This window comes from Pseudonaja textilis, chromosome 3 (genome assembly GCF_049901715.1).
Source record: "Pseudonaja textilis isolate UNSWEBS1 chromosome 3, rPseTex1.2, whole genome shotgun sequence".
NCBI lineage: Eukaryota > Metazoa > Chordata > Lepidosauria > Squamata > Elapidae > Pseudonaja > Pseudonaja textilis.
In genome coordinates, this window is record NC_141992.1 from 59161621 (window position 1) to 59176785 (window position 15165).

At 37.3% G+C, this 15165-nt stretch overlaps 1 protein-coding gene across 1 annotated transcript in view; it reads right to left on the bottom strand.

Moving 5' to 3' along the window:
- The window catches only part of BEND5 (BEN domain containing 5), an 862462-nt gene that overhangs the window by 78418 nt on the left and 768879 nt on the right, over positions 1 to 15165 (bottom strand). The window contains exon 10 of the mRNA XM_087929892.1: positions 1929 to 2081. Coding sequence (XP_087786018.1) covers positions 1929 to 2081 — 153 coding nt within the window. The remainder of the gene's footprint in view (positions 1 to 1928; positions 2082 to 15165) is intronic.

Sequence of the window (15165 nt, forward strand, 5' to 3'; positions counted from 1 at the left end):
GTGTTTTCTTAAGTTTTCATGGGTACTTACATGTACCTGCAAAAGAAGCCTGATGATGGCAGATGAGACTCTGCCTAAATGTTGCTACAACTTTAAAAGCACAACTCTAATGACATGGGAAAATACCTGAACAAAGCTGAATACCATACATACATACATACATACATACATACATACATACATACATACATAGATACGAACACAATACAGAAGCCTGATGATGGCAGATGAGATTCTGCTGAAACGTTGCTACAACTTTAAAAGCACAACTATAATGACGTGGGAAAATACCCAAACAAAGCTGAATACCATACATGTAAGTACCCGTGAAAACTTAAGAAAACAAATATATATATATACACTGCTCAAAAAAATAAAGGGAACACTTAAACAACGCAATGTAACTCCAAGTCAATCACACTTCTGTGAAATCAAACTGTCCACTTAGGTAGCAACACTGATTGACAATCAATTTCACATGCTGTTGTGCAAATGGAATAGACAACAGGTGGAAAGCATAGGCAGTTAGCAAGACACCCCCAATAAAGGAGTGGTTCTGAAGGTGGTGACCACAGACCACTTCTCAGTTCCTATGCTTTCTGAGTGATAGTTTGGGCATTTTTGAATGCTGGTGGTGCTTTTACTCTAGTGGTAGCATGAGACAGCATCTACAACCCACACAAGTGGCTCAGGTAGTGCAGCTCATCCAGGATGGTACATCAATGCAAGTTGTGGCAAGAAGGTTTGCTGTGTCAGTCAGCATAGTGTCCAGAGCATGGAGGCACTACCAGGAGACAGGCCAGTACATCAGGAGATGTGGAGGAGGCCGTAGGAGGGCAACAACCCAGCATCAGGACCACTACCTTTGCCTTTGTGCAAGGAGGGACAGGAGGAGCACTGCCAGAGCCCTGCAAAATGACCTCCAGCAGGCCACAAATGTGCATGTGGCTGCTCAAACGATCAGAAACAGACTCCATGAGGGTGGTATGAGGGCCTGACGTCCACAGGTGGGGGTTGTGCTTACAGCCCAACATCGTGCAGGACGTTTGGCATTTGCCAGAGAACACCAAGATTGGCAAATTCGCCACTGGCACCCTGTGCTCTTCACATATGAAAGCAGGTTCACACTGAGCACATGTGACAGATGTGATAGGGTCTGGAGACACCATGGAGAATGTTCTGCTGCCTGCAACATCCTCCAGCATGGTTTGGCCAGTGGGACAGTAATGGTGTGGGGTGGCATTTCTTTAGGGAGCCACACAGCCCTCCATGTGCTCGCCAGAGGTAGCCTGATTGCCATTAGGTACTGAGATGAGATCCTCAGACCCCTTGTGAGACCATATGCTGTGTGATTGGCCCTGGGTTCCTCCTAATGCAAGACAATGCTAGACCTCATGTGGCTGGAGTGTGTCAGCAGTTCCTGCAAGACGAAGGCATTGATGCTATGGATTGGCCTGCCCGTTCCCCAGACCTGAATCCAACTGAGCACATCTGGGACATCATGTCTTGCTCCATCCACCAACGCCACTTTGCACCACAGACTGTCCAGGAGTTGGGGGAAGAGATCCCTCAGGAGACCATCCGTCACCTCATCAGGAGCATGCCCAGCCGTTGTAGGGAGGTTATACAGGCATGTGGAGGCCACACACACTACTGAGCCTCATTTTGACTTGTTTTAAGGACATTACATCAAAGTTGGATCAGCCTGTAGTGTTTTTTTTTTCACTTTATGGGTTGCTAAATTTGATTTCCATTGGTAATTTTTGTATGATTTTGTTGTCAGCACATTCAACTATGTAATGAACAAAGTATTTAATAAGAATATTTCATTCATTCAGATCTAGGATGTCTTATTTTTGTGTTCCCTTTAGTTTTTTTGAGCAGTGTATATGGCTAAAAAGGCATGCAGTAAAAGAAATATTTCTTACAAAGGAGAAGTCTTCAGCATTCTGACAGAGCAGCTTCGGGAAAATAATCTGTCTGTGAAATCTTTCTTCATCTTCAAAAACATTTCCGTACATAAAGCCATTCGTCATAGTGGAGTGAGCATGGATGTCAATATAGAATTCCAGGGTAACTTTCTGCACAGAAAATATATAAGGTAAATTGAAGGTACATTTCAACAAGGAAACTAGCTATAGGCAATGTCATTTCTGAAACTCAAAACATGTGGCAATTCCCAGGGGTGTCCACAGGTCAAAAAAAGCCAGTCACAACTGCACAATACAAGCCCTGCCCCTTTTTTTATGTACCTCACACAAGCAACACATGTAAGAATGGACTCCTGGAGTAGGTTTTTCTTTGAGATGTTCCCCTCTTGAATGGGATTTTGCTACCCATTTATGCTGGAAAAAAAGTCATGCAGTGGCCTGACTCTCAGGGAAGATGGAGGATCTGCAGAATCAGGGTACAGAAGTATAACTGTGTCCAATTGAAGGCAACTACAATAACCTTTTAGACCTCCCAATTTCACCAGAGAAGGCTGAGATGAGAATAATGGAGGGGACAAGATATGGCATGGACCTTCCATTCTCTCAATGACTAGACTTCAGGTTCCATCTCTCTGACAAATACAGAACAGAAGAGGTCATTGATTATGTAGTCCATCACTGCCAAGGAACTATAAGTAATCTAACAAGTTATTTCATGTTAATCTACTTCATCATCTTTCAGAAGTGTCATTACAAATATTTTTTCTTAATTATTTATGGTAAATAATAGCACAGTAGCTGTTTTTTTTGCATCAAAAAGGCTTGCAGAATTTCCTCAATTTATAGTAACATTTCTTTAGAACAAAATATTTCTGAATACTGCCACAGAGGGGGAATTTGATGGATGCACCGGGGGGGGGGAGGATTTCTCAAATATTTTGTTGTAGTAAGCTACCCTCAAAGATTTTAAAGCCCTTAGGAATCCTTATGATTAACAGACACAGCACAAGTATGCCAATATTACTACTGGATACAACAGTAAAATAAAAAAGCACCTTAAAATCAATGCACACCAAATATATTTGAGTCACTTCTCAGACTAATATTACTCTTACAGTAAAAATCACAGTATTATTCCCCAGTGCCTTTAAAAAAAAACCTCTTGGTATTTTCTTTTATGAACCTTAGAACATTTGATTTTAAGCAAATAATTGTGCTGTGTATTTTCGCTACCTTCAATTATTTATGCTGTCTTTTGCCACCTCTTTTATTTTATGATCTCTGTCTAGGGATGCCTTAATTTTTTTCCATTGTACTTAAATAGCAATAGCATTTAGAGTTATATACCACTTCACAGTGCTTTATAGCCCTTTCTAAGCAGTTTACAGAGTCAGCATATTGCCCCCAACAATCTGGGTTTTCTTTTTATTGATCTTGGAAGGATGGAAGGCTGAGTCAACCTTGAGGCTGATAAGATTCGAACTGCCAAATCGCAGACAGACAGTAGTCAGTAGAATTAGCCTGCAGTATTGCATTCTTACCTCTGCACCCCCTTGGAGCTGAAAATTCTAGAAACCATGCAAAATAGAAAGAGAAAATATATCCTTTAACTGGAACTGTCCATGATATAAAAATATTATATGAAGAACATTATATGAAGAAAAATATACTAACATCCATGATTTATTTTGTCAGTAACTGGATAAAATTCCTTTTCATCTCAGGAAAAGAAGTTTACTTAATGTAATCCTCATAAACTATAATAAGTCAACAATTGATCATACACTTTGATCTTCCTTGTATCGCACACCAAAATGCCAAGTATATTGATGAAAGTTAAGTTTATTTTCACTCAGTAGATAATATTAGATAATTTTCTATGCCATATCCATTTTCAGTGACTAGTTGTTGTTTTTTAAAAAAACTGAGTCAAATAATTAGATGAAACAGCTGAATGTATTTACATCCTGAAACCTGGAAATATTTCCAAAAGATTTTTTCCCACAACTTCTAAGAAAGAATCTTAAAACTGCTAAGTCCCCTCATTAAAAATTCCTGTTTATATACAGCATATTTTTACTTGAAAGCTTCTGAAATTGCAGAAGTCAATTAGTACAGTGGAAACAGACCAACTATCAACTAATTCTTTGTTTTTCTTTCATTCTTCAATAATCTAATTCCACTCAATAACACATTAAAATTTGCTTTAGTAATTACTTCTGAGAGATATAGTTGCCAGGCAGTGTTGCCCATTAGGAAAATGGTATTTATACTTTTATCTCTGTTCTTTATTTTTCTAGACATATTTGATAATAAAAGGAAATATGTTTCCTATTCATCCAGTAATGGAGTCATAGTTATTATACCACAAATATTTGTAGTGGAAAGAGTCTCTTTGTTCAGAACGACAAAGGCATTCTACTGGCCTTCTAATAGCCAATGTACTTAGTGTACTTATTTTGCCATTATATTTCAGCTTTTCATTTCAAATTGCTGGCATTCATTATGTCCCAAGTATGGCCTTGGAGGCTATTTTAAAGCTTGGCAAGTTGAATTAAGGTGCATACTATATTATTCAAAGTTAATGTCTTTGCTTGTATCCTTAAGATTTATATTGACTGTTTCCTAGTATGATTTGATTGTTGATTGTACCCTATGACTATCATTAAGTGTTGTATGTTATGATCCTTGATTCTTAACGAATGTACCTTTTCTTTATGTATACTGAGAGTATTTACACCAAGACAAATTCCTTGTGTTCCAATCACACTTGGCCAATAAAGTATTCTATTCTATTCTATTCTATTCTATTCTATTCTATTCTATTCTATTCTATTCTATTCTGATTAGACAACTTGCAATAATGGAAATTTGTTTAAAATACAGAGAATCCATGATGCAGAAGGAAATAAAGACTATAGCAATTGTACTCAGTTTAGTAACTACAAAGTCCCATGGGGTATCTACTAGTCTTGCCAGTTGATGAAGCTAAATGTGGATACTAATCCCTGGTTCAAATATTTTCACACTGGAGGGAAAACGAGATAAAAATAAAACTAGCAGCAACCTTGATAAATAATAACTACATCTCACTAGAATAATTAAGGTCCAGGTAAGCATGAACAGAACAAAACACTATGGTGATTTAACTATGTTATTTAGGTTCACCAACAGTACACTAGAAGTAACTGCTTATGGAAAGATAAAATAAACCTAAGTTGCACTATTTTCCCAGTTTGAATTTTCCCTATATTTTATTCAGGCCTAATTCTTTTAGGGAAAATGCTTTCCTTCTACCTATCTACTTTATTTTACATCTTTAAGGCAAAATAAGAAATAAGAAACTATTCCCAACTCCATAAATGAGATCAACAGCTTTGGGATAATCAGAAAACCATTTTTTTCCCCCAGGATATCCGATTAATGGAAAATTGCAAGTGAGCATGAACAAAAGCCGCCTCAGACCAAACTGAAAACTAGAAACAAGGGTGTCCTGGTCTGGCTGAGGATCACAATGGATCTATCTATGGCTGAACACTCAGAGACAACAGAGGAATGGCAGTAATATCTTGTTCTGCTTCAATAAAATATAGCCAAGACCATGGACAGCTCATTGAAGAATATATTCTGGGTCCTAAAACTTGAAATATACATCAGGGATGCAAGGGTTAACTAGTATTTTCCATCATAATATCATTTCATTGTTTTTGCTGTCATACTTTTTTTTTTAGAAAAGTGGGAAGCTAACAAGTTGCAAAGCACCAGCCTCAAGCATAATTTTTACTTTTGAGAATGCCTGTAGAAACAGACCTCCAAAGGCATTTTTTAGGGTAAAAAGGGTGAATAGCCACCATCCAGTGCTTTGTTGGAAGTGAATCCACCTGCCTACGAGAAAAGGCAAAGGTAAGCTAGGGATGGCAGGCAGCTTTCCATAGGGCTAGATGTGGTAGCAGGAAGCAGTGGCTCCAGTTTGAGTGTAAATGAGTGTGTGTGATTGGCCACTTCTTCCAAAGTGGCATGTCTCCAACATTCCATATGTGTCCCACTCTAAAAAAAGGTGCAGGATATTTATGATAGGTTAATGCTCAACAAGGCATCTGTTCTTCTAGGAGCTGATGGCTTGTGAAAGTTTTCAAAGTCAGGTGATGTTTTACTTTCTAGGCCTGTTACAGTTTCTAAAAAAAATAATAATTAAGTGTCAAACTCCTGGAAGGCTGGGAAGCTGAAGAACCCTGAGCAATCAGATCTAAGAGAACTACATTCTTAAACTGGTGTGGCTCAACAAGGATACTGAGGACTTACTATGAATTGGAGCAAAAGTTCATATTAAGAAATGTTCAGGATTTTACTGATCTCCAGGGACCATGACAGTGGGAACTGGTATAGATCTCCATATCTTTTATTTTAGCACTCATGAAAGCAGACTGAATGCCCAGTAACACTTTTTCACATATAAATAAGCAATACCAACATTTCACAACAAAGTTCCCTTGGCTTAATTCTATACCTGAATGAATACTGAAACAAACTGACAAAATATGATGTCACAAACAAGACTTCTGATATTCACACATTTTCTCATGCAAATTATATGTATTTACCACTCGTAGCTCAGTGCCTCTAGAAGCTCATTCATTATAAAGCCAAAGAAAAATAATATTATTGGTTAGTGTTCTTATAGATGCTGTTCATATCCCAGCTTAATTATAATTCTTAGGCATAGAGATTTCTTTAAGAAATCAATAAAATTATAGAACCAAAGGGGATAAATTTGCATTTAGCACCAAACATTAAGTTATGGACAGAAAAGCATTGTAAGAAAAACAAACAAACCAGAATTGTGCCAATCAGATTTCATTTCAGTATGGATTTCATTAATTCTCTACTATAATAGCAAAGAACTGAAGATCTTTTGCTGAAAAATTCCACAAGAAAAGGAAGAACTATTAGTCCCACTTCATATTTTAGATTATTTCATTCACGGGGTTAGCTCCATAGTTCATTTGAGCTTATTTTATCCATTTACAGAGTTTCAGTGCCAAACATGATTTACACTGTACATTTAAGTGCATGTGCTATTGTAGGCTGCAGTGCTCAATCTCCATGGTCCTTGAAGCCCTATCAGAGAACATGATTTTTGAATGCTGACTATAAAGATGTAATCCATTGCCTATCACTTATACTAAGCAACTTTCATCTACATGCAAATAAGAAAGAATAGCAGACAAGGAATATTGTTGCCCTCTTCAGGCTGACACAAGGCTGCATATCACAATCAGCAAGTCTGACATGTTAAACGGAAAACATACAGTGATAGGAAATTGTCATATAAATGCCATATGCCAAGTTGCTTTGTTGGATAGAGATTAGAAGAATAAATCTACACCGTGATTCTGGGTTATAGTCATAAGGGCAAACTAGTTTCTTGGTAGAAACTAGAAATTACATCCAAGTATATGTAATGAATCTTTGGCCTGTCTTCTTACTTTAAGTAAACAATAAAATCTCAGGTTGAATGGAGAAGAAACATCAGGCGGATGTCCTTTTCAGCCTGGGGTTGTCCAGATATTTTGGGATTCCTGCCATGGGTGGGATTCAAATTTCTTAACAACCAGTTCTGTGGGTGTGGCCTAAGTTGTGGGTGTGGCTTGGTAGTCATGTGACTGGGTTGGCATGGCTTGGTGGTCATGTGACTGGTTGGGCATGGCTTGTATGTAAATATTATAAATATTTATGTAAAGATTGGTTTTTTTAATTAAAAAAATCAACTTTTACCCAAAAGCAGGCAAAGCAGGCAGGCAGATTAAGTTGCTCACAGATTCACTTAGAGATCTATCTATCTGCAATTTGCTACTGAGTCTGTCACATAAAATTTTCTCGCAAGCAAACTCATAAAATTTGCTAGCAAGCAAACTCACAAAATTTACTCACAACACCCCATGTATGTAAATACTGAATTTTTTTATAAAAAAAGAGCAACTTTTACCCCAAATCAGGCAAAGCAGGCAGGCAGACTGAGTTGCTCAAAGAATCACAGATTCACTTAGAGATCTACCATTCTGCAATCTATTACCTGAGTCTTCACTGAAAATAGAAGCTTCAGTCCTAAGGAAGGTTCAGTTCTGCTTTTAGATTAGCTAGAAATCAGCAGAACAGCTGATGGTCGGAGGGGAAAAAAAGGAAAAATAGCAACTTACCGAAGGCAGGCAAGCTGGATGGCGCACATGCCAGGTAAGGAGTGAGTGGGTGGGGCAGGGCCAGCCAGTTGCATGATTTGCCGGTTCTTTGAACTGGGCAGAATCACAACCGGTTCTATAGAACCGGACCAACCACCCCTGACTCCTGCCCCTGCATTCTGAGAGATATAATGAGGAATGCTGGCTTAAGGCACTCTTTGAGTAGGGCAAATTACCTGGTAAATATTCTTGTTTTATCTTTGAAGGTAACCTTTTTCTTCCAATAGGGAATGATGTTATAATTTTGTTATTTTTTTTTAGTAATCTTATTATACCATTAAAAATGTAAGGAACCGAACTCCTATTTCAAGGCTGTCCAATATGCATTAAATGGCTTCCTTTCTCTTAAAAACCTTTTGCATACTGCGTGCCTTTCTAAACCAAAAAACACCTTCTGAAGAATTAGTACCTAAGCAGATATTTTGGCATGATTCATTTAATTCCTCACAGTTTAGTCTTTGAAATTATGAAGGCCAAATCCCCTTTGCCTTTCTATTTCCTGTGATCTGTGGTTTGAAACATTAGTCAGGAACACTTCAAGGTACATTTTGAAATACGGCATGTATATATTGGATTATTCTTTTATCACTTGCAAGGTATGAAAGCTAGGATGGGAGAGAAAAGGTCCTTCACATCTTTTTTTAAAAGGCTGACCTTCTGCAAATACCTTGAATCCTCAGCGGGGATGGCCCTTCTACACAGCAGGATGAAGTGATCTGACTTAGGCAGAAACGGAGCTTAAAACAGGAACTGGTACAAGGCTCCATTCTTGTGAAGAACAGTTATTGTGGGGCTTCTTATTCCCAATAGAAAATCTCTAAAATGAACCCAATATCTGATTGTGTTTATAGTCCTACAGGAGAGGTGGTTGAATAATAACACTCTCCAAATATCTGAAGGGTTGTCACATAGAAGAGGGAGTGGAATATCGCATCATTGCACTAGCGGGCAGGAGCATGGATTAAAACTAAACAAAAGTTGATTACGGTTGATAAGAGGGACATTCTGGCTATACAACACAGAGGCAGGATGCTACCGGTTCAGCCTGGTTCAGCTGAATCGGTAGCTCCAAAGATCAGCTGACACCAAACAGGTTCCCTCCAACGATCTTCTGTTCTTCTGTTTGGCCCACCCACCTGCCCACCGGGCTCTAAGCTGTCCTTTATTTCCTGCTTTTTCAAACTCAGCTGTGTCGTGTGGCAGAGCTGATTGCTGCATCAGCACTGCGGTACACACAGGGTTTGAAGGAAAAGATAATTTTCAAACACTGTGCATGCACGCAAAGCACGCACTCACCAAACCAATTATTACACCGGTTGGATCCCTCCCCTGGTACAATAGTCAATGGAACAGGCTATCATTTTGCTAAAGGTATAAGAGACGATCAGGCTGAGCCAGAGGGCAGGCTCAAATGCACCATCAGTTTGGAGGCACTACACCTTTTTAAGAGACCTAAGTCCAGCACCCCTTGAAGTCCTTTGACTCTTCTCTAGCACCAATTTGCCTTGACCATTATTAGTACATCAGATTTTTGTGGATCAGTAGCATGAAATAAACTTGTAGTGCTTTTGAACTCTATTCCAGTTCCTGATTTCCTCCCCCGATCGCAGCAGACCCGACACGTGCGACAAAGCACCTGACACAAGGTCTACCAACAGAAGCGCCAAAGGCCCAAAGTCATTTGTCAGAAATGCTATATGGATTCTGCACTGAGCAAGGGTTCTAGTAGGTGACTTCTAAGAAACCTTCAAACTCTATTATTCTATGACAAATCTCATTCTTTGAAACACTAGGAATCCCCTTATCCTGATTTTATTTTAAATACAGAAATCTTCAGCTCAATCTGAAGGTTGAGATTCCGGTATATAATAAGTATCTGCAAAGAGATCCTTCAACGGATTAAAAAATGCTAATGCTTTGCAAAGCATTATTTTTTTTTTCATCTTTCTTGCTCAATGTTCACTGGATCATGTCACCATGAAGCTGCAAGTAGTTCCTTTGTATCTTTTTAGAGCTCACTAAAGGTTCAAAAAAAATATGCATTTCATCTTTGCATTTATCAGAAACGGGATAAGAGATTTTCCCAGTATTTTAAGTCTGATCCCATATCATTACTCCTATTGCAGAAAGAGGTTTGGATAGTTGTTTTATAGTGACTTGCTCTCCAGAAATTTCAGTGCTTCATCTGATTTTTGTCTGTGTATCTGAACACTATTTCCAAAGCTCACCATTAGTTGTTCTTCATTATCAACATAAATACCTATGGGCATATTCTGTGGATGCATCTTGTTGAACAACAATAATAATAAGGCTCAAGGTCTAATTCTGGCTGCTTAAGACCAAACCTTAAGAACAAATGCATGCAAAGCTAGAATTGAGAAGATGTCAAATTACAAATGCCGCCTCTGCAAAAAATAATAATAATGAAGAAATAGTGGAATACCTAGTTAGCTGCTGCAAGAAGATCACACAGATTGACTACAAACAAGAGCATAACAAAATAGCAACAATGGTGCATTGGAAGATCCACAAGAAATGTCATTTGCTTACAAGCAAGAATAAATGGGACCACAAAACAGAAGAATTAATAGAGAACAATAAAAGCTTAAAATGCTGTGGGATTTAAAAGTTCTAAAAGCCAAACACCTGCCACATAATATCTGAGACTGAACAATTGGTGGAAAGAAAGGAAGGAAGGAAGGAAGGAAGGAAGGAAGGAAGGAAGGAAGGAAGGAAGGAAGGAAGGAAGGAAGGAAGAAAGAAAGAAAGAAAGAAAGAAAGAAAGAAAGAAAGAAAGAAAGAAAGAAAGAAAGAGTTTAGATAATGGATTTGCAATACCTGGAGACAGCAAAATAGAAAAGTAAGAAATGGAGTAAATCACAAAATACTGCAACCTGCCAATAGAAATAGCATGATTGTGATTTAAAAAAAAAACCAAATATAATACTAATAGTCAAGATGTCTTGGATGCAATTCCAAAACATCTGAAGCACCACTTGAACACCATCTGCATTGACAAAATCACCATCAGGCAATTGCAAAAGGCAGTTACTTGGAGCAGCTCACATCCTGCGATGATACTTTCAATATTATTAAACAACATCTGCCAATCCAAGGTCCTAGGAAAGAACTTGATAGGTAGAAAAAAATGCTGAAGCCAGTCAAAACATCTGGCTCATTGCATGACCAACATAAGTTTACATTTTCACTTATTCTGCAAGGAGGATTTTCTTGAATTAAAAAGTTGCTTATTACAAGCAATAAGACAAAATAAGTCTTGCTTTCTATACATAAAAAGACAGGTAGCTTTTTATATATCTTATATTTCAGAAGACTGTTATCAAACTGTAAAATTCAATTGTATTTTAAAAACTATCTGTTACTAAAGAACATATGGATACTATATGGATGGATGATTATTATATGGATATTATAAATATACACAATGTATATATGCCTATAACAAGGACTTGTTGAATTGTCACTTTCTAGAAGCATCTAGTATATCACAATGGTTCAGTCATAGTGTGGTTTGGTTTTGACTCTGTGTGGATCACCCTAGTTTGTAAATCATGAGTTTTGCTTCTTGTGCAAATTCAATCAATTGTAGTTTATTCAAACTACAGATGAATTTGACATATGAACCTGGTAAATCTTTGATGAACTTTTACATTCTGATTTCATAGAATTCATTAGTGTAGAAAGAAATACAAAGTGTCATAATATAATAAGATGGCTTTATAAGTAAGAAAACAAAGTAGAATAAATCTTGTTTTGTAGCACTTATAATTTTTTTCATAATGCAGGCCCAATTTTGCCAAGCAACAAACAGATGCTTAGGCAATTAGATTGGGATGCCATGAAAAATAAACAAATTATTATACATTTAATATATTACCATGATTTGATTAACAAGGGTTGGGTTTTCATATCCTAACTGCTAAGATAACTTAACATGGACCAACACGTTTGTTTATCCCAGAAAGAAAAATACATATTTTGCTGATTTTAAAGAAGTTCCACAGTAGTGCTGTTGATTTAATTTTATTGTGTAATCAAGATAGTTTTTAAAGTAGAATTTAAATCAACTAATGCTAAGAAATTCCTTTAAGATATTCCTTATGTGACTTTCTGATGATATCAATTTGACAGCAAATTGTCAGCTAAGCCAAGATGAAATATATGAAGTAGATAACATGTTCTCTCTGTTTAGTTTAGTATGGGAAGGAATGTTTTCCCTCCAATAGGCTCCTTTTTTCTTAGCAAAAATGCTTTTAAGGTGAAAAAAATTACACAAGACAATAACAATCACAATATAGAAAACATATCAACATCAGCAAAAAATATATTTGAATCTTTCATTGTTTTAGCTTTGAGTCTCTTCTCTCTACTTTTTAATAAACAGATGTTCTAATTAAATGTGAAAAATAAAAATTTACATTTAAACTGAGGTAATTTAGACTACCTACCAACTTCACTTCAGAACACAAAATGTTAGCTTTTCAACTCAAGTGGAAGAATCGCAGAAAATTTCTGTGCTAAAATCTTAAAGAACACAAGGTTAAAACTAGTAAGAATACAAGAAATCTTAAAGGTTCAAGGTCAACTTGAGTATCTCAGACCCTAATTGGTTTCATTAGCCAGAAGGAATGGGTTGAAATAGGTCAATCTGTTTCCATCCATGTCATTTCCACATGTGTTTACTGATGATTTTTTAGATTTTTCCTCATTAATCTGATATCAGTCTACATTTTTAGCATATAGTTTTCTTTCACATGTATTAATATGTACATCCATTCCCACAATATATGATTAAATGATGCACTGAAACTATGGAGAATCATGTTATGATATCCAGAGAAATGGAAAATATGATGTGGACTGACATTTCAATCTTGCTCTCTTTCTGTGGGTACGGGGAAGGTAATTTCACATGGTAGTTTGCCTAAATTGAATTCCTAGAGCGTCCTGAATTTTGGATATTTGATAGCCATGAAATGCATTACCACATGAAAACTTCTCAAACACGTCTTCATGTACACGTCTTCATGATTCTTGTACAATTAAAAGAATAAGAAGAGTAAGAACAAAGACAAAAAAAGTCTGGATAGTGGGTGTACCAGTACCTGGAGATAGCAGTATAGAAGTAAAAGAACTAGAGAAGATAATAAAATACGAAGACCTGCAAATAGAAATAGAATGATTGTGGAAAATATGGCAGACTATGGCAAAAGAAAGCAAAGGAAGTACCAATAGTAATAGGTGCTTTGGGTACAGTCCCAAGATAACTGGGGCATCATTTGATCACCACTAGCATTGACAAGTTTACCATCAGTCAATTGCAAATGGCAGTTTTACTTGAAACAGCTTACATCCTGCCTATCCCAGGTCCTTGGAACAACTTACATCCAGGGAAGGACTTGATAGGTGGACAAAAATGCTAAATCCAGTCTGAATATCTGGCTGATTGTGTGACGAACTAATAAAAGATCACATAGTGCTCATATGAGAAGATTCTTCAGATGAATAAAGAGGCAATCCAAAGTAGCACTCAGATTCCAACTTTTTCTCCCAGCTATCTTTTCAGAGAGGCAGACTGGGGCAGTGGATAAAGCACAGGATTAGGAGCAAGGAAAGCTGAGTTCTAATACTTCTAGCGTGAAAGCCACCTGGGTGGTTCTGGGGCTCAACCCTAGGAAGAGAGCAATGGCAAATCACTTATTGAAATATTGACAAGGAAACTATGTGGGCTTGCCCATGGAATCACTGGAAGCACAAAATATGGAAGCACAAAATAATAATAGAAAAATCTTCTAATTTTTGCCTTTTTGAGCATTCCTATCAAATGTCAGAACTAGAATGGCACAGATTAATGCCTTCCATGCTTAGGTGTAGGTGTGCCTTAGAATCCCGACTGACTCCTTGAGACTGCTTGGACAAATCCTTACAGGTTTGGGGGCAACATTTTCACAAGTGGCTTGTTGTTGCCCACTTCCTAGGGGCAGAAAGCATGACTGGCACAACAAGCTTTCTGCCCAGTTTCTAGCCTAGTACCTTAACCACTGGCTCTGCACGTTTCATCTTTACAATAAAACAAAAAAAATGCTTGAAGGAAGAGAAAAAGAGAAGGCATCATCTTTATCCAACATACATAACCTTTCTCCCCACTCCTTTTCCAGGAAATTGCAGGAGGAAGAGCTAGGTCATGACTGATTGCAAAATATATCTTAAAGCTGTTAAGAGAAGCAGAATGGATCCAGTCCTGTCTGGAACCAGATTTTTAAAACAGAAAGGAGCTTCCATTTCTCTCCACCACTATCATTAAGGACAGTAAGTAGCAATTCCAGAGCAAGTTTGCAAATGCTGAGTAGAATTACAGCTTTGCTATCCTTTAAACCCCAGATAAAAGTAGTCACACTAGTTCAATTATCACTCTGACAATTCTATGCCTTCCTTTCTTTAGTATGTTAAAAAAAAAAAAAGATTATTCTTAGCCTCAGCTGCCAAGAAAGTGAATTTGTCAGTTGGCTGCTGGTTTTATTAAACAATCTAAACCTTGTTTTTTCTTTGTGTCCTATTATTGAGACAGTTCTATCAGTTTTCCAGGGGCGACAACTTTCTCAAAATAAACACAACCCATAGGTAGGCAAAGAGTGGCATGCTTCCCAGAACTGTACTTTCAGCTGGAAAACAAAAATAGTGTAATTATATGTTTTGATTTTTAAAAGATACAACTAATTGAAGTACCTCCTACTGACTTCCTATGATTTTTTTTCTTTTACAAAAATAGGGAACTGAGTGAATAAAATCCAATGCTCTGTGAAGCTAGATTTAAATACAGCAGGGGTTTGTTTGGGATAAACTGTTTTTGCTCCATTTTTGTTTATATTCTGCATTCTTTCTCCAATCATTCAACTTTCAAGTGACTATTATTTCACAGGCAGCAAACTGGTTTTAGAAAAACAGGAAGATGGCAAACAAGGCAGATGCATAGTCAC